Source organism: Oncorhynchus masou, chromosome 30, assembly GCF_036934945.1.
Source record: "Oncorhynchus masou masou isolate Uvic2021 chromosome 30, UVic_Omas_1.1, whole genome shotgun sequence".
Taxonomy (NCBI): Eukaryota; Metazoa; Chordata; class Actinopteri; order Salmoniformes; family Salmonidae; genus Oncorhynchus; species Oncorhynchus masou.
In genome coordinates this window covers 20,748,058-20,773,601 of record NC_088241.1, presented here as the reverse complement: position 1 = coordinate 20,773,601, position 25,544 = coordinate 20,748,058, and the positions used below count along the sequence as shown (strand labels likewise).

At 41.7% G+C, this 25,544-nt stretch overlaps 1 protein-coding gene and 1 pseudogene across 2 annotated transcripts; both read right to left on the bottom strand.

The window, feature by feature from the left end:
- Window positions 1-6,638: 6,638 nt before the first annotated feature.
- On the bottom strand, window positions 6,639-15,364 carry LOC135522308 (nuclear receptor subfamily 1 group D member 2-like; annotated as a pseudogene).
- Window positions 15,365-18,713: 3,349 nt separating this feature from the next.
- LOC135522306 (ubiquitin-conjugating enzyme E2 E1) lies at window positions 18,714-25,148 on the bottom strand. 2 transcript variants are annotated; one of them, XM_064948436.1, is made up of 6 exons: window positions 25,047-25,148; window positions 23,187-23,323; window positions 22,857-22,907; window positions 21,476-21,608; window positions 19,362-19,509; window positions 18,714-18,949 (listed from the first exon to the last, which is right to left on the bottom strand). In XM_064948436.1, the coding sequence occupies exons 1-6, from the start codon at window positions 25,131-25,133 to the stop codon at window positions 18,852-18,854; spliced, it is 654 nt and encodes a 217-aa protein (XP_064804508.1). In that variant the 5' UTR covers window positions 25,134-25,148; the 3' UTR covers window positions 18,714-18,851. The 2 variants fall into 2 exon arrangements, with proteins under 2 accessions (XP_064804508.1, XP_064804509.1); XM_064948437.1 differs by having other exon boundaries at window positions 23,187-23,364; window positions 25,047-25,132.
- Window positions 25,149-25,544: the final 396 nt, after the last annotated feature.

Below are 25,544 nucleotides of genomic sequence, written 5' to 3'. Positions count from 1 at the left end.
TCTTCAAAACAGCTGAACAAACTACATAATTGCTTACACAAATTATTAAATGCAACACAAATTAACAACAATTTGCAGATTACACTTGAGAAACCACTGCGCACATCAATTTTAGTATTTTGATTTTGTTACCAAACCTCTGCACACATTTTGCTTGTTTTATGTATACAGTGAGAAAAACATCATACTCTTACTGTAAAACGAACAATAAAATGAAATTCCTTAAATGTCACACTAGGACATTCAAACCCACCACAATCCTCTCAAGTCCCAATACAATGTATAATTTCCATAGTGGAAACCATTCCACAGTTGCTGTTGATTTGACGGAACCGTATGTGTATGGCTCTGACCATCATAGCAGACAAAGGATTTTAGATCACAACAGGGCACATCATTCCAGTCTCTACTATCCCCATTTTCCTCTCTGTCGTTACACAGTGCTGATCGCTATGCTTATTATTCGGTTGACCGGTCCACCAGTTTAGAAACCTTGTATCTTTCTCACCAGTGCTATTAGCCAATGACCATGTCCAGTTGGTAATGTTATCATACAGTCCTATCCAGGCCAAGTCAGTATAATCAGCTGTAATGTTATTCAGTGGAGACATATCCCACATGTTGTCTATGGTGGCCAGGTCAATATACTTCTCTCTGCTGTAGCTCTGTGCTTAGGCCAAGGTCAATGGTTATTTCCTCTTTTAGTGATAATTAAAATGTAGAAGCGTCTCATTGTAATATTTTGGGGCGTGGTTTGTTCACAGCTCTTTTTGTGCGACCGTGAGTGAGTGTCATTCCAGTTGATCTAATCTGTTGTTTTATGCTAGTACATGTTATTTATGACTACGTTCAGTGACGGTGTCTCCTGAAATATTCATGTATGGCCTTGTGCCATTTGAGAACGGTTGACTTTCCAGAGCGAGCACACCCGATTCAACTTGTTAATTAACACAATATTAAAACCTACAGAAGTTTTACAATATAATATGGCTATTAAACCAGAATAAAAACCCTATCTGCTTCTACAAAGAACCTTAAAGGTTCTATAAATAACCATAAAAAGGGTTCTATATACAGTTGAAGTCGGAAGTTTACAAACACCTTAGCCAAATGCATGTAAACTCAGTTTTTCACAATTCCTGACATTTAATCCTAGTACAAATTCCCTGTTTCAGGTCAGTTAGGATCACCACTTTATTTTAAGAATGTGAAATGTCAGAATAATAGGAGAGAGAATTATTTATTTCAGCTTTAATTTCTTTCATCACATTCCTAGTGGGTCAGAAGTTTACATACACTCAATTAGTATTTGGTAGCATTGCCTTTAAAATTGTTTAACTTGGGTCAAACGTTTCGGGTAGCCTTCTACAAGCTTCCCACAATAAGTTGGGTGAATTATGGCCCATTCCTCCTGACAGAGCTGGTGTAACTGAGTCAGGTTTGTAGGCCTCCTTGCTCGCACATGCTTTTTCAGTTCTGCCCACAACATTTCTATGGGATTGAGGTCAGGGCTTTGTGATGGCCACTCCAATACCTTGACTTTGTTGTCCTTAAGCCATTTTGCCACAACTTTGGAAGTATGCTTGGGGTCATTGTCCATATGGAAGACACATTTGCGACCAATCTTTAACTTCCTGACTGATGTCTTGAGATGTTGTTTCAATATATCCACATACCTTCCCCCCCTCATGATGCCATCTATTTTGTGAAATGCACCAGTCCCTCCTGCAGCAAAGCACCCCCACAATATGATGCTTCCACCCCTGTGCTTCACGGTTGGGATGGTGTTCTTCGGCTTGCAAGCCTCCCCCTTTTTCCTCCAAACATATAGATGGTCATTATGGCCAAACAGTTCCATTTTGTTTCATCAGACCAGAGGACATTTCTCCAAAAAGTACGATCTTTGTCCCCGTGTGCAGTTGCAAACCGTAGTCTGGCTTTTTATGGCGGTTTTGGAGTAGTGGCTTCTTCCTTGCTGAGCGGTCCGATGTCGCGATAGGACTGGTTTTACTGTGGATATAGATACTTTTGTACCTGTTTCCTCCAGCATCTTCACAAGGCTTTGCTGTTGTTCTGGGATTGATTTGTACGTTCATCTCTAGGAGACAGAATGCATCTCCTTCCTGAGCGGTATGATGGCTGCGTGGTCCCATGGTGTTTATACTTGTGTACTATTGTTTGTGCAGATGAATGTGATACCTTTAGGTGTTTGGAAATAGCTCCCAAGGATGAACCAGACTTGTGGAGGTCTACTATTTATTTTCTGAGGTCTTGGCTGATTTATTTTGATTTCCCCATGATGTCAAGCAAAGAGGCACTGAGTTTGAAGGTAGGCCTTGAAATACATCCACAGGTACACCTCCAATTGACTCAAATGATGTCAATTAGCCTATCAGAAGCTTCTAAAGCCATGACAACATTTTTGTCTGTCTGTAAACAATTGTTGGAAAAATGACTTGTGTCATGAACACAATAGATGTCTTAAATGACTTGCCAAAACTATAGTTCGTTAACAAGAAATTTGTGAAGTGGTTGAAAAACGAGTTTTAATGACTCCAACCTAAGTGTATGTAAACTTCCGGCTTCAACTGTTGCCCCAAAAAGTGTTAGACCCATAGCGGAACCCTTTTTTGGTGCTTTAAAGAACCTTTATTATGTTTCTTTATAGAACCATAGAAGCAGGTTCTTTATAGCACCATACAGGTTCCATTGAGAATCTGATGAATATGGTACTTTATAGAACCTTCAAAAAATGTTCCATATAGCACCAAAATGGATTCCGTTTGGTGACAAGCTAAAGAACCCTTGTTAGGCACTTTATAGAACCATTTGTTTTTAGTGTGTAGAAGGTGAGGTGAGGTTATTGCAGGTCACGTCAGGTCAGGGGTAGTCTCTTCCTCCAGCCGGCTCTAGCAATTAGCCTGGGGACGAGGTTTAGTTCAGTTTATTAGGACACTCAGTAGCTACTCTTCCTGGGGTCCACATAAAACTCACAAATACATGAAAAAGTACAGAACTGTTATAGACAAGAACAACATAAGATATTACTTTATTTTAAGACACCAACAAAATACTATTTACACACTATTCATATATAAATATTTATATTCTTAGATACAATTTAGTTAAATTAGATCTTTAGAAGAGGAGAGGTTCTGTGATACAATATGTTTTTTTAATCAGATGTATTTGCTTTTTGCAGTAACTTCTGGTTGCAGAATATTCCATGCTGACATGGCTCTGTACATAACTGAGCGACGCATTAAGTCTGTTTTTGGTTGGGTACCAGACAGGTGAGGTGAGGAATGAGGATGGGTGGAGTGCATTATGGGAAAGCATTGTTAGAAGAGTTCTTTGAAAACCAGCATTCTACATAGTGCCAAATAAGGGTTATTTGTCTTGTAACCATAGCAGATCCTTTTTGTGCTATGTATAACCTTTTTTTAAAGGTTCTATGAAGAACTTTGTTCATTTAGTATTTAGCAGGATCTCCATTAGCTGCCGCCAAGGCAGCAGCTAACCTTCCTGGGATCCCAACAGGGTTAAAACAGTTACAGCTCAACAAAACACAACAACCGCCATATATAAAACAATACATCATACAATACAGTATTACTCTCTTATTACACATTTACAATATAAAATCCACAATACCACAATAGAATGCATGTTAGAGTGTGAGTGCGTTTGTGTGTGTGTGTGTGTGTGTGTGTGTGTGTGTGTGTGTGTGTGTCTTCACAGTCCACGTTGTGCCGTGAGGTGTTGTTTGATCTGTTTTTACTGCTCACATGAGTTACTTTATGAGGAAGAGAGTTCCATGTAGTCATGGCTCTATGTAGTACTGTGTGTTTCCCAGAGTCTTTTTCGGACTTGGGGGGCTGTGAAGAGACCCCTGGTGGCATGTCTTGTGGGGTATGTATGGGTGTCTGAGCTGTGTGTTAGCTGTTTGAACATGTGCTTTCAACATGTCAATGCCTCTCACAAAGACAAGTCGTGATGCAGTCAATGTCTCCTCTACTTTGTGCCGGGAGAGATTGACATGCATGTTATTGATATTTAGCCTTGTACATTTAAGGGCCAGTCATGCTGCTCTGTTCTAGGTCAACTGTAATTTGCCTGTGTTCTTCTTTGTGGCACTTCACCATGCAACTACAATGTTTCAAGATACTTTGAGGTTGTAACATACATTGTTTTAGCCCAATAATGCCAATGCCGGTATTTGTTTTTCTTTAAGTAACCCTTTAATTCAACAGTGGTGAGGGGAAACTCTAGGAAGGCCTGTATGTCCATGATCTAGCTAGCTGGTACTGGACAACTATTCAGGACACCAAACAAATGAAAAACCAAAGTCAACCAATAGCGCTCTAGAATTTGGTAGACCTTTACACTAAAAACTGTATGGAGTCTTTCAGCACTTGCCTTTTGTTTGATCAGACAGTGTTTGTTTAATCTTTATTTGATAAGGCAAGTCAATTAAGTACACATTCATACTTACAATGGCAGCCTGACTGACGGTGTGTGTGTGGGGGGGGGGTCTGGCGTAATGGTTGGCCTCCCAGACTCCGAAACACATACAGTGCCTTGCGAAAGTATTCGGCCCCCTTGAACTTTGCGACCCTTTGCCACATTTCAGGCTTCAAACATAAAGATATAAAACTGTATTTTTTTGTGAAGAATCAACAACAAGTGGGACACAATCATGAAGTGGAACGACATTTATTGGATATTTCAAACTTTTTTAACAAATCAAAAACTGAAAAATTGGGCGTGCAAAATTATTCAGCCCCTTTACTTTCAGAGATGCAGTCAAGAGGCCCATGATCACTCTGGATGAACTGCAGAGATCTACAGCTGAGGTGGGAGACTCTGTCCATAGGACAACAATCAGTCGTATATTGCACAAATCTGGCCTTTATGGAATAGTGGCAAGAAGAAAGCCATTTCTGAAAGATATCCATAAAAAGTGTTGTTTAAAGTTTGCCACAAGCCACCTGGGAGACACACCAAACATGTGGAAGAAGGTGCTCTGGTCAGATTAAACCAAAATTGAACTTTTTGGCAACAATGCAAAACGTTATGTTTGGCGTAAAAGCAACACAGCGCATCACCCTGACCACACCATCCCCACTGTCAAACATGGTGGTGGCAGCATCATGGTTTGGGCCTGCTTTTTTCAGCAGGGACAGGGAAGATGGTTAAAATTGATGGGAAGATGGATGGAGCCAAATACAGGACCATTCTGGAAGAAAACCTGATGGAGTCTGCAAAAGACCTGAGACTGGGACGGAGATTTGTCTTCCAACAAGACAATGATCCAAAACATAAAGCAAAATCTACAATGGAATGGTTCAAAAATAAACATATCCAGGTGTTAGAAGTCCAGACCTGAATCCAATCGAGAATCTGTGGAAAGAACTGAAAACTGCTGTTCACAAATGCTCTCCATCCAACCTCACTGAGCTCGAGCTGTTTTGCAAGGAGGAATGGGAAAAAATTTCAGTCTCTCGATGTGCAAAACTGATAGAGACATACCCCAAGCAACTTACAGCTGTAATCGCAGCAAAAGGTGGCGCTACAAAGTATTAACTTAAGGGGGCTGAATAATTTTGCACAATTTTTCAGTTTTTGATTTGTTAAAAAAGTTTGAAATATCCAATAGAAGTCGTTCCACTTCATGATTGTGTCCCACTTGTTGTTGATTCTTCACAAAAAAATACAGTTTTATATCTTTATGTTTGAAGCCTGAAATGTGGCAAAAGGTCGCAAAGTTCAAGGGGGCCGAATACTTTCGCAAGGCACTGTATATCCTCGGCGACTTGGGTATGAATTCCATCTCAGCTCTTCCTGTCTCCCTTCTACATTCTAACTATCACTGTCCATAAAACTAAACAAATATTAAATATAAAAAAAATATTTATGCTCAATATTGCTTCTTCATTTTAATGCAAGGTCTTACATCCATTAAGATACAAGCTATAACTTATTCATAAATCAGAACTGTATTGAATTGAGTGTACTTTGCTACTTACACCCAGGCATCCGTTAACCTGGCGAGCGTATAAACCAGCTACAAAGACTCCACTTCTGTCGGTCTCTGGGCAGCTCCTCTGCTGAAATAAACATCTGCACATTTCTACACTGTATTAAAATCAGTTTCCACCATGGAAATAGTGGTACGACATAAAAATGTGGACAGCGCGCCCTTGTGGAGGAACCCTAGTCATTGCATTTCAGGTCCACATTTTGGTTACAGAGTTGGGTGGTCACTTTAAGTGAGGGTTGTTAAACTCATTCCATAGAGGGCCTAGTGTCTGCAGGTTTTTGGTTCTTTCTTTCAATTAAGCCCTAGACAAATAGATGTGTAGAGTTCCTTACTAATTAGTGACCTTAATTCATCAATCACCCGCAGACACTCGGCCCTCCTTGGAATGAGTTTGACACCTGTGCTTTAAGCCACTTAATTGGACCTGATTTGTAATATGGAAAATCACTGTACAATACAGTACCCCCTACAAATGATATCGCAATGTAACTAACCACAAACCTACAGTTCTTAATGCTTTACCCCTCATAGACGCTCATATTAGATCACCAAATGAGTTCAAACATATTGCACACAAAAAACTCAAGACCGTAAATCATTTGACTTGTATTTATTTATACTACTTATATATATATATATATATATGATAGATATAGCATAACTATTTATTTACAAACTGTAATCTTGTCCGTAAAAGGAGACAAATACAGACATTCCCAAAAAAACAACAGATGGGAAACAATATCAGTTTTAAAAGTCAGTGCTGTGCTGAAATGCCAGGAGGTAAAGTCAAAACCACCCAGTAACTCCTCACTGTGAGGAAGGTGGGGAATCAGTGAAGGAACACTTTAGTATCATCGTGTTCACATCATGCACACATGATGTGGGTTTGTGGTGGCATGTGAGATTTTGGAGGTTGACAGTCCACAACACAATGTGCAAAGTTGTGTTGCTGAAAAAGTGTACTATCAACAAGTCCCCAGAAGGAGGTGTGGTAGAGGCAGCTGAGACAAAGACAGGCAAAAAATAAAATATTCAAAATATTCAGACAAATGAAATACCCTATGTACACAAAGGATAGTAAACATGACAATCCAGTTGAACAATTCAAAAATAAAGAAATTACTCCTTCCTCGGAGGGTTGGGAGCGACAACGTCAAGTTGTTCACCTAAGGATAGCCATGCAATTGCAGCAATTATCTGATTAATCAAGCATCATTTTTGATATAGATGTTTACATTGAGTCTTGAGGGCTTTTATCAAACATATTGGGTCGAAAACAGTGACCAATTGATATTGCGCGTCGTTTGAAACATCCAAAAGACAGCATAATCATCACATTCACATTGCTCATGAGCAATACACTTTGGAATTAAACGGCTTCAACAAACAAAACCAAGTAGTTCTGCACTTCATCATTTCCAGGACCAAGGTCTCCCCTCGGTCCTGGTATAGGAGTGGCAGAGGAAGTCAGTCCTGGTTTTATAGTGTGGAAGGAGGGTATTCGGAGTCAGATTAGCCCTATTGTGAGTGCCCCACTACGAGTGCACTTTGAAGGATAGCAGTTCTTCAGAGTGTATGTTGTTAAGGGAGCGCAGCTCGGGCAGCTTCAGCAGCAGCTTGGTGAAAGTGGTAGTCTCGTTGGCGTGGTTCGTCATGATCAGACTCCGCAGCGCTCGGATCAGCGTGTCCTGCAGCGCCTCCACTGACTTCAAGTCCTGGATCCCCGAACGATCTGATCACAGAACAGAGCATAAGAACAGTCAGTATCAAAGAAGGCTTTAATTTTAATCGTACACATAAGTATTGTGTGTTAACACCAGTGGTTGAATGGTATGTACAGGACTGCGATTTAAATGGCACTTTTGACCAACGTAGTGCACTATATAGGTAATAGGGTGCCATTTTAGACACAGAACCATAATACAGTCAGCTAACCAGCCAACCAGTCAGACAGAGGACAGCCAGCCAGCTAGAAGACAGCCAGCCAACCAGTCAGCTAGAGGACAGCCAGCCAGCCAACCAGTGTGTTTACAATTACAGTGTGTTAAAAAGGACACTGTGTTTTACAAGGACACTGTGTTTTACAAGGACACTGTTTACAGGGACAGTGTTATTTACCGGCGGAGACAAGGACGACAGCAATGAAGAGGCTCATCTCATCCTTGTCCAGCTGCAAGCGGCCAGCTTCTCGCTGAAGTCACACATGGAGGTGAGCAGCTGCCCGGCCCGCAGCGAGCGCAGCAGCTCCAAGCTGTAACACTTCCCCGTCAGGAAGGTCACGGTGCGCTCGGCCACGTCGAACAGAGAAGCGAAGCGCACCATAAGCACCTGGAGAGAGAGGTGGGAGAGAGGGTGTGTTAGAACAGGGGTTTATGGTGACTAGCACCGGGCAACATACTGGCAGAATTCAACAGTGATAATGCAGAGAATTCAATGTTGAGTTCAAATACACTGATACTCTGTCATAACATATCTACAGACTGTAATATATTTAGCCAATTCAACACTCAGAGTTAAAGAGAGTGCAATGTTCAGTTGGAACACGACAGCCAGAAAATATCTATTTTTGGTATGAGAGAGTCCGGGGATTCTTACCTCAAATGTTCCGTTTTTGAGTAGGCTGACTTGGTCGTACTCGGAGAGGTCTCGGAAGCCCGGGATCCTCTTGGCAAACCCCACCACCTCGTGCACGGCCGGGATGAAACTCAGGGAGAACTCCTCCCAGATCTCCTGGCTGTGCTGGCTGGGGTCCACATAGAGACGAGGAGTGACCTGGGGTGACAAGAGTCGAGAACAGGGCCCCCAGTTATGGAAAACAGAATACTGGAGTAATAATGCAGAAGAAACTAAATGGAAGGGATTTAGAGGATAGGCCTTTTTAGGTCTTTTCCATGTGTGCTTTAGGCATGGTTATGGGGTAATTTCAGGTGTGCAGTATACAATGCATTTCTGCTGTAACATTTTGTAAAGAGACCTTCAATCCCCTCAATGTTTCAACGAAGGCTAATTAAATGATAAACGGACACTCACCATGTTTGTCTTGTGGTCCTGTAGGCTGTTTGATGGTCTACTGTAACCATTGGAGACGGTCTGTATGTCGTGCATTATGTTGTGGCTCCTGTGATGGAGGCTGTAGGAATCTTCTGGCATTCTACCACTGGGGGCGCCGTTTAGCTGCGCAGGCTGCCGCTGGTAAACAACTCTCTCTTCCCGGTAGGGACCGTTGGTGACGTGTTGATGGCTGTTGCAACTAGGTTGGTAACCCCTGGCATCGTCGTGGCAGCGTTTCCAGCTCTCCTGCAGATCCTCCATGCGGCTGTCTCTCCTGTCTTTTACAGTTTCCCTGGCGACCGGCGAAGGTGACTCCTCCGGTTCCTCTTTGATAGACTGTTGCTGCTCACGGCGGTACGTGAATGTGCCCTGTTGACACACCCTGGAAGGAGGAACCTCGTCATCGCCACTATCCGATGAACAGGAAGAGGCGGAGCTAGAGCTGGTCTCCATGGACTCTTGAGCGGAACAGGGTGAGGAAGGGTTGGAGCCTGATGAAGACGAGATAGAGGAGGAAGAAGAGGCGGATGAAGAGGAGCTGCCGTCATTGGGGAGCCCTTCCATGGGGCAGGGTGGACTCTGGGTGCCGTGGAGCATACTGTGGAGCTGGCTGTTGTTGTTCATCATCATGTTGTTCATGGCGTTCTGCATCTCCAGCAGCATGCGCTGCTTCTCTCTCTTTGGGATGCGGCCAAACCTAACAGCTGGAGAAGGAAATCAAATATAACACACATGAGTACCTATATCACTAATATGGGCTCAGATATCCCTACAGTCAGTCAATCCATCCAACTTGTAAAAGGAAACCCCTCACACCATTAACCATTGTATTTCCCTATGGGAAAAATGCCGTTATTATTTTCTATGTACATTTAAAAGTGTAGACTCACAGTCTCTAGACATGCCCACAGCCAGACACTTCTTGAAGCGGCATTGCTGACAGCGGTTCCTGTTGATCCTTATGACGGTGCAGTTCTCCATCTTCAGGCACTTCTTATACCGGATGCTATGCTGGATGCTCCTCCTGAAGAAACCCTGAGAACAATCACAGAGAACATTGTTTGTGCGCGGTTATTACCTAGTTAAAACACGAACGACACTGTCAAAACACTTACAGAGCCATTGAACAACATGAATGAAACCTTGGACTGGCAGTGTGGCATTCCGTAAGAAGCAGTCAGGACTAGTCTTACCTTACAGCCCTCACAGGCGTGGACGCCATAGTGGAACCCCGAGGCCACGTCGCCGCACACCTTACACAACAACACCATGCCGTTGATCTCTGTAAGGAGAAACGCACAGCAATGTTACTACTAATGCACACCTCTCTAACCAATGTGCTATTCCACCTGTACACGATGATGACTCATGTAGACTTGAGAATACGAAATGCACCTATTACCTGGATTAGTGTGGCAACTCATACAATGCATTTTCTATCCTTTGTCATTCTGAATAAATCTAGTATCCTTGCCATACTGAATGTATTTCCAGGGCTGAAATGCACTCACTGGTGATGCTGCTCTTGGTGGAGGTGGATCGCCCAGTCTTGTCTGTGCCGTGGCTACGTGGGTGCTTGGCTGTGGTAGTGCTGGCGATGTCCACCATGATTCCTACTGCCCGGCTTGGCAGTGAGGGATGAGGCGGAGCGGAGCACAGGTAGCCACTGCTGCAGCTGTCACTCAAACAGCACTCCGGGCTGGAGGCAGAGCCAGAAGAGATGTAGGCTATTACACCACCTGAGGGGAGAAGGGGAAAAAAGACAAAAGGTTAGTGGAATATAAGTCAAATATACGTCATATCAAAAACATAATATTGACGTCATAATCTTGATGTCGTAATATTTTGTTACAACTAAGAGGGACACAAAATACTAATAATGTTTTTACCCCATTGTAAGTCAGAGTAAGGTTATAATAGTGATGGAAACTAGGTCAAAGGTAAATAATAAACCATATATAAACATAATATAAGCCATACAATCTGATAAAACATCTGCCTGTTTGCCCTTGCCACACCCAATAAAGAGCAGGACTTATGCCAGACCGTTTCCCCCCTTCGTTCATTCATCCTGGTGTTTGACCTGTTTTTACTACCTCATTCAGGTGGCATTTGAATAACACAACTGTTACATAACAAGTTGGCTCTATGGGTGTGTACAGTTATACCAAAAAGTACAGCAAAGCCTGCAGTCCAAGTCAGGGTCATACATGTCACCACTATTGAAGAAAACGTTTGAACAAAAACACTAATAATCACAAAAATACTTGATTTAAAGAGTTTTGGGCACAGGGTGATAAGATGTGTTACATGATACCCCGAAACCTAATCAAAATCGCAAATATCTTCCATTTGACCTAAATTACTTAATGGTGTACCTTCAAAACATGACACTTTGCAGTGTAATGTGAAAACTAATGTGTTTCTGGAATCATTTGTATGCACTTTAACATTTATTTTCCATCTAGGTTGGGGTTGGGTTTCTAAGTTCTTCTATACTATATTATATTAAATAATACTGCCATATACAAAACAAAAGAGCAGTAACTGCACTCTTGGTCAAAAACGTGTTGACATTTTTTATACATTAAATACATGGTTTATCATTTGGACAAAATGTGTTTCAGATAAAATGGGATGTCATGTTTGCAGTAGTTGGAAAAAGTTAGTGAAGCCAAGGAAAAAAGCAGTAAATGCATTCGCTCACCTCATTTATTGCTTTTAAAAAAAAAAACCTTGAATCACTAAGCTTTGGGCTGCAGTTACTGTGGTTTAACATGGCATTATTTATTGTTGTTTGTTGAAACAAGTATCAAACTATATGACACTGACAGCCACATACAAATAAATGTATGAACACAAGTTTGTGTTAAAAAGAAACGGTAATTCCAGTGGGAGTACCAAGCAAGAAGGCAGTAACTGCCATCAGGGTCAATTTCAAGATAGGGCTGATTTCAAGGTTTTACTGCTAACCTACAACGCATTTCATGGGCTTGCTCGTACCTATCTTTCCGATTTGGTCCTGCTGTACATACCTACACGTATGCTACGGTCACAAGACGCAGGCCACCTTACTGTCCCTAGAATTTCTAAGCAAACAGAGGCAGGGCTTTCTCCTTTAGAGCTCCATTTTTATGGAATGGTCTATCTATCCATGTGAAAGATGCAGACTCGGTCTCGACATTTAAGTCTTTATTGAAGACGCATCTCTTCAGTAGGTCCTATGATTGAGTGTAGTTTAGCCCAGGAGTGTGAAGGTGAACAGAAAGGCACTGGAGCAATGAGCCACCCTTGCTGTCTCTGCCTGGCCGGTTCCCCTCTCTCCACTGGGATTATCTGCCTCTAACTCTATTCTCTATTACAGGGGCTGAGTCACTGGCTTACTGGTTCTCTTCCATGCCGTCCCTAGGAGGGGTGCGTCACTTGAGTGGGTTGAGTCACCAACGTGATCTTCCTGTACAGGTTGGTGGCCCCCCTTGGGTTCGTGCCGTGGAGATCTTCGTGGGCTATACTCGGCCTTGTCTCAGGATAGTAAGTTGGTGGTTGAAGATATCCCTCTAGTGGTGTGGGGGCTGTGCTTTGGCAAAGTGGGTGGGGTTACATCCTGCCTGTTTGGCCTTGTCCGGGGGTATCGTCGGACGGGGCCACAGTGTCTCCCGACCCCTCCTGTCTCAGCCTCCAGTATTTATGCTGCAATAGTTTGTGTCGGGGGGCTAGGGTCAGTCTGTATATCTGGAGTATTTATCCTGCCTGTGAGAATTTAAGTATGCTCTCTCTAATTTTCTCTCTCTTTATTTCTTTCTCTTGGAGGACTTGAACCCTAGGACCATGCCTCAGGGCTACCTGGCCAGATGACTCCTTGCTGTCCCCAGTCCACCTGGTTGTGCTGCTGCTCCAGTTTCAACTGTTCTGCCTACGGCTATGGAACCTTGACCTGTTCACCGGACGTGCTACCTTGTGCCAGACCTACTGTTTTCAACTCACTAGAGACAGCAGGATTGGTAGAGATACTCTGAATGCTTGGCTATGAAAAGCCAACTGACATTTACTCCTGAGGTGCTGACTTGTTGCACCCTCTACAACCACTGTGATTATTATTATTTGACCCTGCTGGTCACCTATGAACATTTGAACATCTTGGCCATGTTCTGTTATAATCTCCATCCGGCACAGCCAGAAGAGGACTAGCCACACCTCATAGCCTGGATTCTCTCTAGGTTTCTTCCTGGGTTCCGGCCTTTCTAGGGAGTTTTTCCTAGCCACCGTGCTTCTACACCTGCATTGCTTGCTGTTTGGGGTTTTAGGCTGTGTCACGCCCTGACCTTAGTATTCTTTGTTTTCTTTATTGTTTTGGTTAAGTCAGGGTGTGACATGGGTGATGTATGTGTTTTTGTACTGTCTAGGGGTTTTGTAGGTTTATGGGGTCGTTTACTATCTAGATGTTTATGTTTGTCTATGGTTGCCTAGATTGGTTCTCAATTAGAGGCAGCTGTTTATCGTTGTCTCTAATTGGGGACCATATTTAGGCGGCCATCTTCTTTGGGTATTTCGTGGGTTATTGTCTATGTCTAGTTGCCTGTGTATGCACATTTATAGTATAGCGTCACGGTCGTTTTGTTATTTTGTATAGTTTGTTTAAGTGTTCTTCATTAAATATAGAAGATGTATTCATATCACGCTGCGCCTTGGTCTCCTCTTTACGACGAACGTGACAGGCTGGGTTTCTGTTCAGCACTTCGTGACATCAGCTGATGTAAGAAGGGCTTTATAAATAAATGTGATTGATATGAATACAAAATAAATATCTCCAATGATCTGACTACAATTAATTTGTCTCGACAATTAAACGCTGATGTCATTTTTCAACGTTTCCATTTATGAGCAATTACTGCTATTTTGCTTGAAAGGGCAGAATAATATTGTCTTTTAGTTTCTGTCAAAAGCAAAGTTATTCTTGTAGTCATTTGGTGTTAAATCACATTATTCCATAAGAATTTTGACATTATTAAACCAAATGCTTAAATATGGGCTAAATTAACCCAGCTTGGAAAATAATTCACCTGTTGCTTGGTGTCCAGAACGCTCAGACACAAAATCAACATAAATTAATATATTATACTATACTATGTAGCCCTAAATGTAGTTAATGCTCTCGAAGACATGGCCATGATTACCTAACCAGCTATGACAATTCGCTTCCAAAACCCACCCACATGTGGACCTGTCATGTCTAAGAGAGCAAATCTAGGTCACCAAAATTGTTTCCTTCAGTTTCACGTGGACCTGCATACAGCCCTCGAGCTTGGACCCAGAGCAGAATTATGCAATGATTGCGTCACAGCCTATTCTCGGCCAATGAGCAGTGAGAGTCGAGAAGCATTGGCACATGGCTAGGCAGCTTGGTCCATGTGAGGTGAAGCAAAGCAGAACATTGTAGTGTCAAAACAAAAAACCCCGGAGCACAGTTGCATTCCTAATCAACATACATGGCTTGACAATAAGCAGACCAGAAAATCTAAATAATCTATTAGGTTTCTAATTGTGGTCCATATATAACTTGTAAAAATCACACAACTAAATAAAATGTGAACAGATATTAGCCAGATTTTACTAGCTATTTCTAGAACAGATGCTTAGAACGACACATTAATTATTGACAGCAACAGTAACACCAGATTTGTAACAAAGTAACACATTTGCAACAAAGTAACTGGTCAATGTAGCGAGAGGTGGACACTTTAAATTACATGACAAGATGCATTGTAACATTGTAATAGCATGGATAATAAAGCCGGTCTTACCAGGCTTGATTGAGCCCATGTCTGCAGGCACCTCGATTCTGAGAATCTTTAGAGAAAGCAACCTATGCTGACTAAATGTCTTGTCAATAACTCGCCTGTTTCACAATGTCAACTGGATGTTTTCTGTAAGGATTGCAAGGTGCTATTATCCTTAGTAGCACAGCGGTGAAACTCAAATTCAAAGCGTCGGTCATCTAAAACTCAACACTGTTTCTTATTTTAATCTCAACTACATTACTGTAGTAAATATTCGTGGCATTAATATAATTATCTGCACTCCACTGTCAGTATCCTGAACAAAACAAATTCTGCTCTTCTTTCAGGCAAAATGTTCCCGCGACTTTTCAATGGCATCTAATACAACCCGAATAGTTTTTGTATATTTAAAGATCTGTAACAAGAGGAGAAACGCTGGACGAACTCCCTTGTTGGATGACTATTCTGTACGATGACTCTTCTGTACTCAATGTTCTAAATAGTGTGTTAACCATGTGACCCAGTTGTCAGCCACTCCCACTTGCGTGGGCGCTTGAAAGTCACTTTAACCCAGTGACACACTTTTACAGACCAGAGGCAAACTTAAAGGCTCAGTGCAATCAAAAACGTGAATTGCCTGTGTTATACACACAAACATTGTATATCCACACTATGAGCATGGAATAATACTGTGAAAATGATAATGCCCTTTTAGTGTAAGAGCTGTTTGAAAAGACCACCTGACATTTCAGCCTGTTTTGGTGGGATAGACGTTTGGCCTGCCTGGTGACATCACCAGGCGGTAAATTAGTTAATATACAAATAAGAGTTTCAAATCTCGCCAATAACAACTAGTTTTCCATTTTCATCTCCCCACTTAGACCACACCTAAACAGTCCTAGCAAAATTACTGCTTGAGAAATTGCGATTTTCTGAGAAGTTGTTTGTTTTTCATTTGTAATGGACAAAAACAATCTCAGTAAGGTACTTAATTGTTACCCAGAAATGATTTGATAGAGACAAACCAATAATGGCTGCATTGGACCTTTAACACAATGATAAACATAATTGTGACTGCTCCAAGCCAATCTCTGGACTGCTCTCACATTGACTGCCTCGCAATAACGTGAATCCATAGGCAGTGCATTGTGATATATCCATTGGATTACATTGAGGTTGTACAGAAGGAATGCAACATGTAGTTCAGAAATATAACTGAAACACTATACAAACTCATAACTGTACATAGTGGGTCTACTATTAAGGTCTTATGTCAATAATTAACAATATGCTAGAAAGCTTTGTCCCTATTGGAAAGTTACAATCTGTGTGTGTACAAATTTGAGCACTGATGTCATTAACATTAAAAAGCCTGTATCATTCCTATCATAGACCTACTGCTCTAGTAGTTAAGTACCACACTGCAGGTAAAAGTCTGTCAACCTCAAATACCAGATGTATTTTGACAGGCAAGAGCTCATTTGATTAAAGTCATGTGGCTTATACTACTGATGAGTGAGTGTACTTGGACTTTAAATGACTGTCTAGGGTCCATGTGAGACGGAAATATATATGTTGTTATTATTGGAATTACTTGCATTAGTGGTAATATTTTGGTAAATATACATTTTTATGTATATTCATGCAGCTTAAAATCATTGTCCAAAAGAGCATCTAAAACACTGTCCAACAGAGATAGCTTCTATTACGTCCATTTTGAACAAAAATAATAAATACAAAACCTAGAGTTATTCCTAATCAGATATTGCCATACCTGTTATTCATTTCATGGTTTAAACCTCAGGGCCCAAGTTAGTGTAGTTTCCTTCAAATCATTTCACGTCCATTTAGAACAGCTGTCCTTTGTAAAGGGTAAAACAGACACTTATTGGACTGCTGCAAAGCCACATTGGCATGTTGTAAATACAGTGCATTCGGAAAGTATTCAGACCCCTTCACTTTTTCAACATTGTTACATTACAGCCTTATTCTATAATGGATTTTTTTTTGAAATCCTCAAATCTACACACAATACCCCATAATGACAATGTGAAAACAGGTTAAATTCTTGCAAATTTATACAAAAGAAAAAACAAATACCTAAGTATTCAGTCCCTTTTCTATGACTCAAGTGCATCCTGTTGCCATTGATCATCCTTGAGATAATTCTACAACCTGTGAGTCCACCTGTAATAAATTAAATTGATTGGACATGATTTGGAAAGGCACACACCTGTCTATACAAAAGATCCCACAGTTGACAGTGCATGTCAGAGCAAAAACCAAGCCATGAGGTCGAAGGAATTGTCTGACGAGGTCCGAGACAGGATTGTGTCAAGGCACAGATCTGGGGAAGGGTACCAAAAAATGTCTGCAGCATTGAAGGTCCCCAAGAACACAGTGGACTCCATCATTCTTAAATGTAATTAGATTGGAACCACCAAGACTCTTCCTAGAGCTGGCCCGCCCGGCCAAACTGAGCAATCTGGGGAGAAGGGCCTTGGTCAGGTAGGTGACCAAGAGCCCGATTGTCACTGACAGAGTTCCAGAGATCCTCTGTGGAGCTGGTTGTTCTTCTGGAATGTTCTCCAATCTGCAGCACTCCAGCAATAAGTACTTTATGGTAGAGTGGCCAGACAGAAACCACTCCTGAGTAAAAGGCACATGACAGCCCGCTTGGAGTATGCCAAAAGGATCCTGAAGGACTCTCAGACCATGACAAACAAGATTCTCTGGTCTAATGAAACCAAGATTGAACTCTTTGGCCTGAATGCCAAGCTTTACGTCTGGAGGAAACCTGGCTCCCTATGGTGAAGCATGGTGGTGGGAGCATCATGCTGTGGGGATGTTTTTCAGGGGCAAGGACTGGGAGACTAGTCAGGATTGAGGGAAAGATGAGCGGCACAAAGTAGAGAGGTCCTTGATGAAAACCTGCTCAGGACCTCACACTGGGTTGAAAGTTCCCCTAACAGGACAACTCTAAGAAAACAGCCAAGACAATGCAGGAGTGGCTTCAGAACAGGTCTCTGAATGTCCTTCAGTTGCCCAGCCAGAGCCCGGACTTGAACCCGATCGAACATCTCTGGAGAGACCTGAAAATAGCTGTGCAGTGATGCTCCCCATCCAATCTGACTGAGATTGAGAGGATCTGCAGAGAATGGGAGAAACTCCCCATAAACATGTGCCAAGCTTGTAGCGTCATACCCAAGAAGAACCGAGGCTGTAATCACTGCCAAAAGGTACTTCAACAAAGTACTGAGTAAAGGGTCTCAATACTGATATGTGTTTTATTTTTTTAAAGTTTTAAATGTCTAGAAACCTGTTTTTACTTTGACAATATGGGGTATTATGTATAGATCGATGAGGGTGGGGAAAAAAACATTGTAATCCATTTTAGAATAAGGCTGTAACTTAACAAAATGGGGGAAAAGTCAAGGGGGTCTGAAGACTTTCTGAATGCACTGTAGTAGAGGCAATTTATCACAAATCCTTCATCTGACCATAACCAAGCACCCTCGACATGTATATGAGCTTGCACTGTTCCTTTAGCACCAAATTCCATTGGTTTTTCAAATGAGAGGTTATTGCAAAATAACATGGTAAACGCTATTTGAAGTATAAGCATGGACAACAGAACTGTGTAAAAAAGTACTTCGATTTGTAGCTATTGTGGTACAACTGTACTGTAATTCCATATTAAAAGTTGAATTGGCAAAAGGTGAAATCCATGTTTTTATGGTACTGTTTATGCATTATATTTGAGGGATAGCCTACTAAATTTCAGGAGATTAGCTAAGCAGTGGAGAATCCCACAGAGTAATAAAATAGATGACATTACATATTGTTTCATAGTTTTTCTTTATTTTCATATTTGCACAGATCACTTAATCAGGAACCCCAAAAAATATACCAGACAATAAAGTACTAAAAATCTGAAATAGAAATCCCCCCCCCCCACACGGCTGTGCTCTATGGGCCTATGTGGCGTACCGCTTCGTCCACTGTTTGGCTGTTCTATCATGCTCGGCTCTGTTTGTCGTGTACTGGGTGGCGATGCTTCCAACCAGGGGATCAGCTGAAAGTGAAAAACAACATGAGGGAAATAACAGTTAGAGGGTGGTGAATTTTGAAACAATTACTCTGCTACAAGTGATGAATTCTAAGTCTTTTATAACTACTTATGAGTTATGCCAACTTAGTGGTATCATAAGGAATTATAAATGCAATATAAAGGCATTGTGTGTGGGCCTTAAAGTGATACCCATAATAAAAAGTAATCCACATCTGAGCACAAAATTACACCAAAGAAATGGACCGGTATCTGTTATTTTCCATGTTACCTGCAGATTTAATTTGACCCTTCTCAGGAGTCATGAATACTAATATTTGTTCTGGTATCATATTTCCAGTCTGGGACAGGTGCAGATCTGAAGAGAAACAAGTAAAAGGGGACAAAAGCCTGTTAGGCTCCCTGATGGATATCTTACCTGGGTTACAGTCTGTGAGCAGAGAGCAGATGGACAGCAGGACCTTGGAGATGGTGAGGGCGGGGCTCCAGTTGTCCTTCAGGATGTCCAGACAGATCACCCCCTGACTGTTGATGTTACAGTGGTAGATCCTCGTCCGAAACGTTACCTTGAGGAAAAACAAAAGTAGAAAATGTACATGCTATAGGCATATTTAACATATCAAGGCTAGAGACTATATCAAAATCTATACTGAACATAAATATAAAAGCAACATGTAAGGGGTGAAATAAAAGATCCCAGACATTCTCCACAGGCACAAAAGCTTATTTTGTTGATAATCAATCCACCTGACAGGTGTGGCATATCAAGAAGCTGACTAAACAGCATGATCATTATTACACAGGTGCACCTTGTGCTGGGGACAATAAAAGGCTTATAAAATTTGCAGTTGTCACAATACCACAAATACGTTTTGAGGGAGTGTGCAATTGGCATACTGACTGCAGGAATGTTCACCAGAGCTGTTGCCAGAGAATTGAATGGTAATTTCTCTACCATAAACTGTATCCAACGTCGTTTTAGAGAATTTGGTAGTACGTCCAACCGGGCCTCACAACCACAGACCACATGTAACGATGCCAGCCCAGGGCCACCACATCCTGCTTCTTAAAAATAAAACATGTACTTAACCACTCGGGAGCCCTGTGGGATCATCTGAGACTAGCCACCAGGACAGCTGATGAAACTGAGAAGTATCTCTAATGAGGCCCTTTGTGGGGAAAAACTTATTCCGATTGGCTGCGCCCCTGCCAGGTCATGTGAAATTCATAGATTTAAGCTCTAATGATTTTATTTCAATTGACTGATTTCCTTACATGAACTGTAACTCACTAAAATCATTGAAGTTGTTGCATGTTGAGTTTATATTTTTGTTCAGTATAACTATTTATTAAAGTGGATCAACATTTATTGGGGCAGAAGACAAAGCATGTAGGGCCCGGGATGATACCAGTATTGCAATACTTGTTAGTATCGTGGCAAGGAAACAAAACACGAAGCAGATTTTTACTTCTTGAGGAAAACAGCTCTAATGTTGGAAACAAACATTATGTTGTCCTCCAGAGTCACATGTATTTATTTTCCATGCTATATCACACAACATTTTACATACAGCAGGTTTATTGGTTACATTTTCTGTTTTGTAATCAAGATATTACGATCTTGCCTCATCGCTGCAACTCTCTAACGGGCTCGGGAGAGGTGAAGGTCGAGTCATGCGTCCTCCGAAACATGACCCACCAAACCTCGCTTCTTAACACCCGCCTACTTAACTGGGAAGCCAGACGCACCAACGTGTCGCAAGGAAACACCATTCAACTGACAACTGAGTGTCAGCCTGCAGGCACACTGCCTGCCACAAGGAATTGCTGGAGTGCGATGAGCCAAGTGGAGGTGTCAAATGCCCTCTGTTGGTTAATGAGAGTACTTCAACATGTTAACAGGGAAATCCTGGCAAAACGCAGGGATTGTAAATACTGTACATATGCTGTCTGCTGTGTTCTAGAAACACATCCTCATTTCACCATTCTCAAAAAGAAATTCCATATTGTAATGAAATTGTCAACTGTGACAAAACAATCCAAAGATAATAGAATTTCATTTGAGCACATTTTTATGAAACGTTTGGATTTTTTTTTAGCACGTGGAATTAAACTAGCACACTAATTAGTGAGCTAACTAGACAAGCTACAAGCTGTATTTCAAATTGGATATTTAGTTAGTGTTGTTATGGATGAAATTGCATAGGCTACCTTACGGTCCCTTCTCTGGCAATGACCCGACTCGCTCACACACACACAAAACAGAGGCACACATGTAAATAGCTCTCTAGCATCTGGAAAGCAAGTTTCGTTTTTTGTTTTCTTTTTTGCTGTGGTGGCAACAATTTAGCAGCAGCACAATATAATAAACACTGATCATCGCCGGTTGCATTTTTTGCTGTGTATACCCTGAAGAACACGAAAATGAACACAAAGTAAATCTGTCCCATTTATTGCAAAGGACTAAACCAAGATGACTGTTTTATAGTGTAGAGGGTAAAAAGTGACTGGTAGCTGACGATTGCCCAGTACCTTGGGTGGTTTGAAGGGGTAGTCAGGTGTGAAGGCGATGTCGAGGAAAAAGACCCCTCCCTCGTAAACAGAGCCCGGTGGTCCCAGGATGGTTGACCTCCACTCGTAAATGTTGTCTCCTTTTGGACCAGCGCTGGAATTAAATGAGATAAAGTTACAGATTATGTTATACTATTAGGCTGGCCACAGATCTGTACTTTAGCCAACTCCTTTGTCATTACCCACCTGGAAAACCAAAGGAGAACAGTCTCCCTAATTGGTGTTAACTGGACCATGTTCTTTGTTATTGTTATGGCTCAGGTCACTTGTGTGTGTACTTCGTCTCATTGCCACAAGGGACAAATACCTTAAAGCATTCTCCTCACCCGTTTCGATAAAAAGCTGAGGGATAGGGCTAGAGAAATGTAACCACTTAAATTCATAGACCATCCATGATTTAAAAAAATTTGTTTTAACCATGTTTTGAGGCTATATAGTGCTTGTTAACATTTACTTTGTTTACAAACGGAGAGAAACAAGCTTATATATTATTTATTTTTTGGGGGGTGGGGGTTATGATGGGGTACAACAGTTGAACTAATATATATATATATATATATATATATATATATCCCATTTAGCAGACGCTTTTGTCCAAAGCGACTTACAAGTCGGCTGGGGCCACTACTTTTACATATGGGTGGCCCCAGCGGGAATCGAACCCACGACGCTTGGCGTTGCAAGCGCCATTCTCTACCGACTGAGCCACACAGGACCCAACTAAGCTCATAAGGTTATAGAATAAGTTATGGGTACATTTATTTAATTTATAAGTCCTAAAATGGATGAATCGATTGTCCTTTTAAAGCTTACTGCACCTGCAAAAAACTTGTCTGAAACTGTTTAGAGCCTATTATCCCTTGGTTTGGTACCCACTTGGTGAACACACAGCTTTATATTGCTTGAGAGAACAGTACATTCTCTTTCAAGCTTCAACGAAGCCTCCATTCGCAACCAATCCCTGATGACGTGCCTCGGTATTGCGACCTATATTGACTTCCTCAGAGCAGATCAGCCTTCATCCTTGGTACATGCTGAACACGTAGTGGAAATTATCTAGAGTGATGACTACAAGGCTGATCCAACAATGTGGGAGATGTAAAATTATGCTTCATGTAGACTTCTAAACACCACCAGCAGTCAAAACACTGATCAAAATAGGTGCAGCTTTATTTTATCAGCATATGGGACAACATGAGAAATCAGAAAGTAACGCAATCCTTTATGAATAAGTGGTAAAATAATTATTGTTTGGAGAGTCGCCTGTAGGTATTGACCTTGGCAATACGCAAAACACTGGGGGCGGATTGGAAAAGAGAAGATGAGCTCAAATAAAACCAACCTGCAGTTTGGCGGAGGGTCCAGCGTGATATCTGCCAGCTCTTTCTGAATCCTGCAGAAACAAACATGCCTTCAGATCAATCATTGATTGCCCAGCCATACCTTACACATCTTTGTTTTCTCAGCCATGAACTTCCAAAGGTAAAGAAATGGCACAGATATTGTGGTCCAATACAGTGAGGCTAGAATAATTTTAAACAAATAAAGTACAAAGAACATTTTAGTGCTCGCTACAATCATCTAGGAGATTAACCCACCCCTCTGACTAAATGTCACATTGTTGGTGTTGTGAGACAACCAGCCAATATTTAATGAGGTTTGGGTGTGTTACCTCTTTGCGCTGGTGGATAGCAGCTTGGAGGTCTTGCTCATACTGGCTTTGCTCTCCCTTTTCTTGCAAGGTGTGTCCTTCGGTTTGTTTTGATTGGAGGAGGAAGAAGACGAAGAGCTGGTGCTGACACACGAATCCTTATCCGACATACCGGTTTGGACAAGAAATTAGAAGGAACCTACAATGCGATTGTGATGCAGCAGTTGAAGAAAAAAAGCAGTAGCTTTGACAAATGAAATTGCTTTCAAGCCATTGCAAAATTAAGTAACGTTACAGTTATGACAGAGCACCTGACATTCTAGGAAAAATGGCTACCTCAACATAGCTTGCTGAGATGACCTAAAAACAAGCCACTTCAACACAGCTATGACTGGAAGTGACTTTTTCGTAGTAGGTTAGGAGAATTAACATATCTGGTTAGGAGAAATAGGTTACGGTTAGGAAAAGGTTTAGTAAAAATGCTCTCCTAACTTGCTAGGAAGACTTACTTCCGGTCGTAGCTGTATCGAAGTGGCATGTTTTTGGGGAGTCCCTAGGCTTAGCGGCGATGCCAACAACCTGATGCATCTGGTTTACGGGGATACAGCTTATTCAACCTAGCTTCCTTTTCTGCTGAAAACTCGATGTGGGAAGTGCACTCAGGTGTTTTCTTTTACACCTGCTACGTTAGGTTATGGCAGAGGTTTCCAACAATTTTCAGTTACTGTACCACCGACGGAATTTTGCTCTGCCCAGAGTACCCCCTCATGTACATTTCACCAGTAGGCCTACAGTCTCATGAGTCTTCAAGTACCCTCTGTGGATAGGCCAAGCATCCCTGGTTGGGAACCACTGGGTTAGGGAGTCCCATACAGCTTGCTGATTGGCTAGTGCTCAGTTGAAATAAAGGTAATTGGCTAGTTGCCACCCACATCTGACAATAATGTTGTGATTATGGACGGTTGAGCAAACAATGTTTGACAGCCCTGATATGGCAAGCCTCCATTATTCCCCAAATGTAATAGATCATGAATGATGTGAAATTGTAGATAACTTACCGTCAGCTAATACTAAAGGCGACCAGAAGGAACAAATGGTGGTGAACAACAGCTTGTTAGTTAGTCTTTGTGGCCAACCATTTGATGGGAACATTCTCGGGCCTTCTTCACAGTAATTAATGTTAGCTTCCTAGCTAATATCTCTGGTCTGGAGTTACTTGCTATGGCCTCTTCGCTCCTGGAGTCCTGAAACGTTAAGACAATGATCTAACACATTAATTTGCGTGTAAATTACAGGTCTCCTGGAGCAAGGAGGCTATAGCAGTTTGCTAGCGAGTTCTCCTACAGTAGTTTACGTTTGCAACTGCTTGTGCCAAGTCAAGCTGGTTGGACTAGGTTTGGTTAACTAAGTGGACATTAACAGCTGGCTAGCATAACCATCTAGCTAGCTAGTTAACGCTAGTCACAAACGTCCGACCTGCTGATTTTCTCGCCCCCCGTTATTAGCCGACCGTTTGACTGCCCAGACCTTAGCCAACGTTAAGCTAGAAAGTTCGGAAAAATACTGTAGTTACACCAACGTTTACGCCCACCTCAACCTTTCAACATTCTGAGATATTTAACTTAGCTAACGTTAGTTGGCAAACAAGGTTACACCATAGTGAAACTAGTTTAGTTACTAACGTTACTAGCTTGAGCTAGCTAACGTTAATATTTATTTCCTGAGCAAGGCAGTGTCACCACAAATGTGTCTGTTGAGTCGTTAACTAGCCGTCTTTTCCAATACAAAACAAGTTGAATACACTCAGATAACTTCAATATATTTTATAACTCATGAGGCATATTCAATATTAAAAGTAACGTCAGCCAAGTAGCAAATCACCTCCTTTGTGTCTGGATCTCTCCACTGCCTGTGCTCGTGCAAATCGCCTTCTGTGGAACGGAAGTGCCGCGGGTGCAGTGGATTCATATCGCGCACTCACAATAATGAAGGCAAATCGGCGCACAGGGATCATTCAACATTAGGTCTTCGTAGACTGATCTGACATTTTGATATCAAACATTAAACAAAAGATGCACGAAAAAGCAATGTCGGATGAGGGCCAAAATAAAATTTGGAGCATCACTGAATATGGTGTCACCAAGTCAAGATGAAAGAGAGGTTCGTCTATGGTTCATGCCCACCTCTAACCTAGACCTGTGATGCAGTTTCTTCTGCTGTCGTCTATCTGACCCTGGTTTCACTGATTCCCTTGGTTTCCCAGTTCATTATATGCTCAGGCACAGGTGTGTGTGTCAGTCATGAGGCAGAAGGCTGATAGGTCCAGATATTAACATCTTAACACCTGTCACAGAGGGTTCACAGTTACAGAAGAGTATC

Bases quoted from the DNA above. Each gene is read 5' to 3' on its own strand.
- LOC135522306 (XM_064948436.1), bottom strand. From the start codon at position 25,133: ATGAATCCACTGCACCCGCGGCACTTCCGTTCCACAGAAGGCGATTTG. The intron at 21,609-22,856 runs GTTGGTTTTATT...ATTTAATTCCAG, and splicing joins GACCCTCCGCCAAACTGCAG to CGCTGGTCCAAAAGGAGACA. The intron at 18,950-19,361 runs GTAAGATATCCA...TTTCACTTTCAG, and splicing joins GCTCACAGACTGTAACCCAG to CTGATCCCCTGGTTGGAAGC.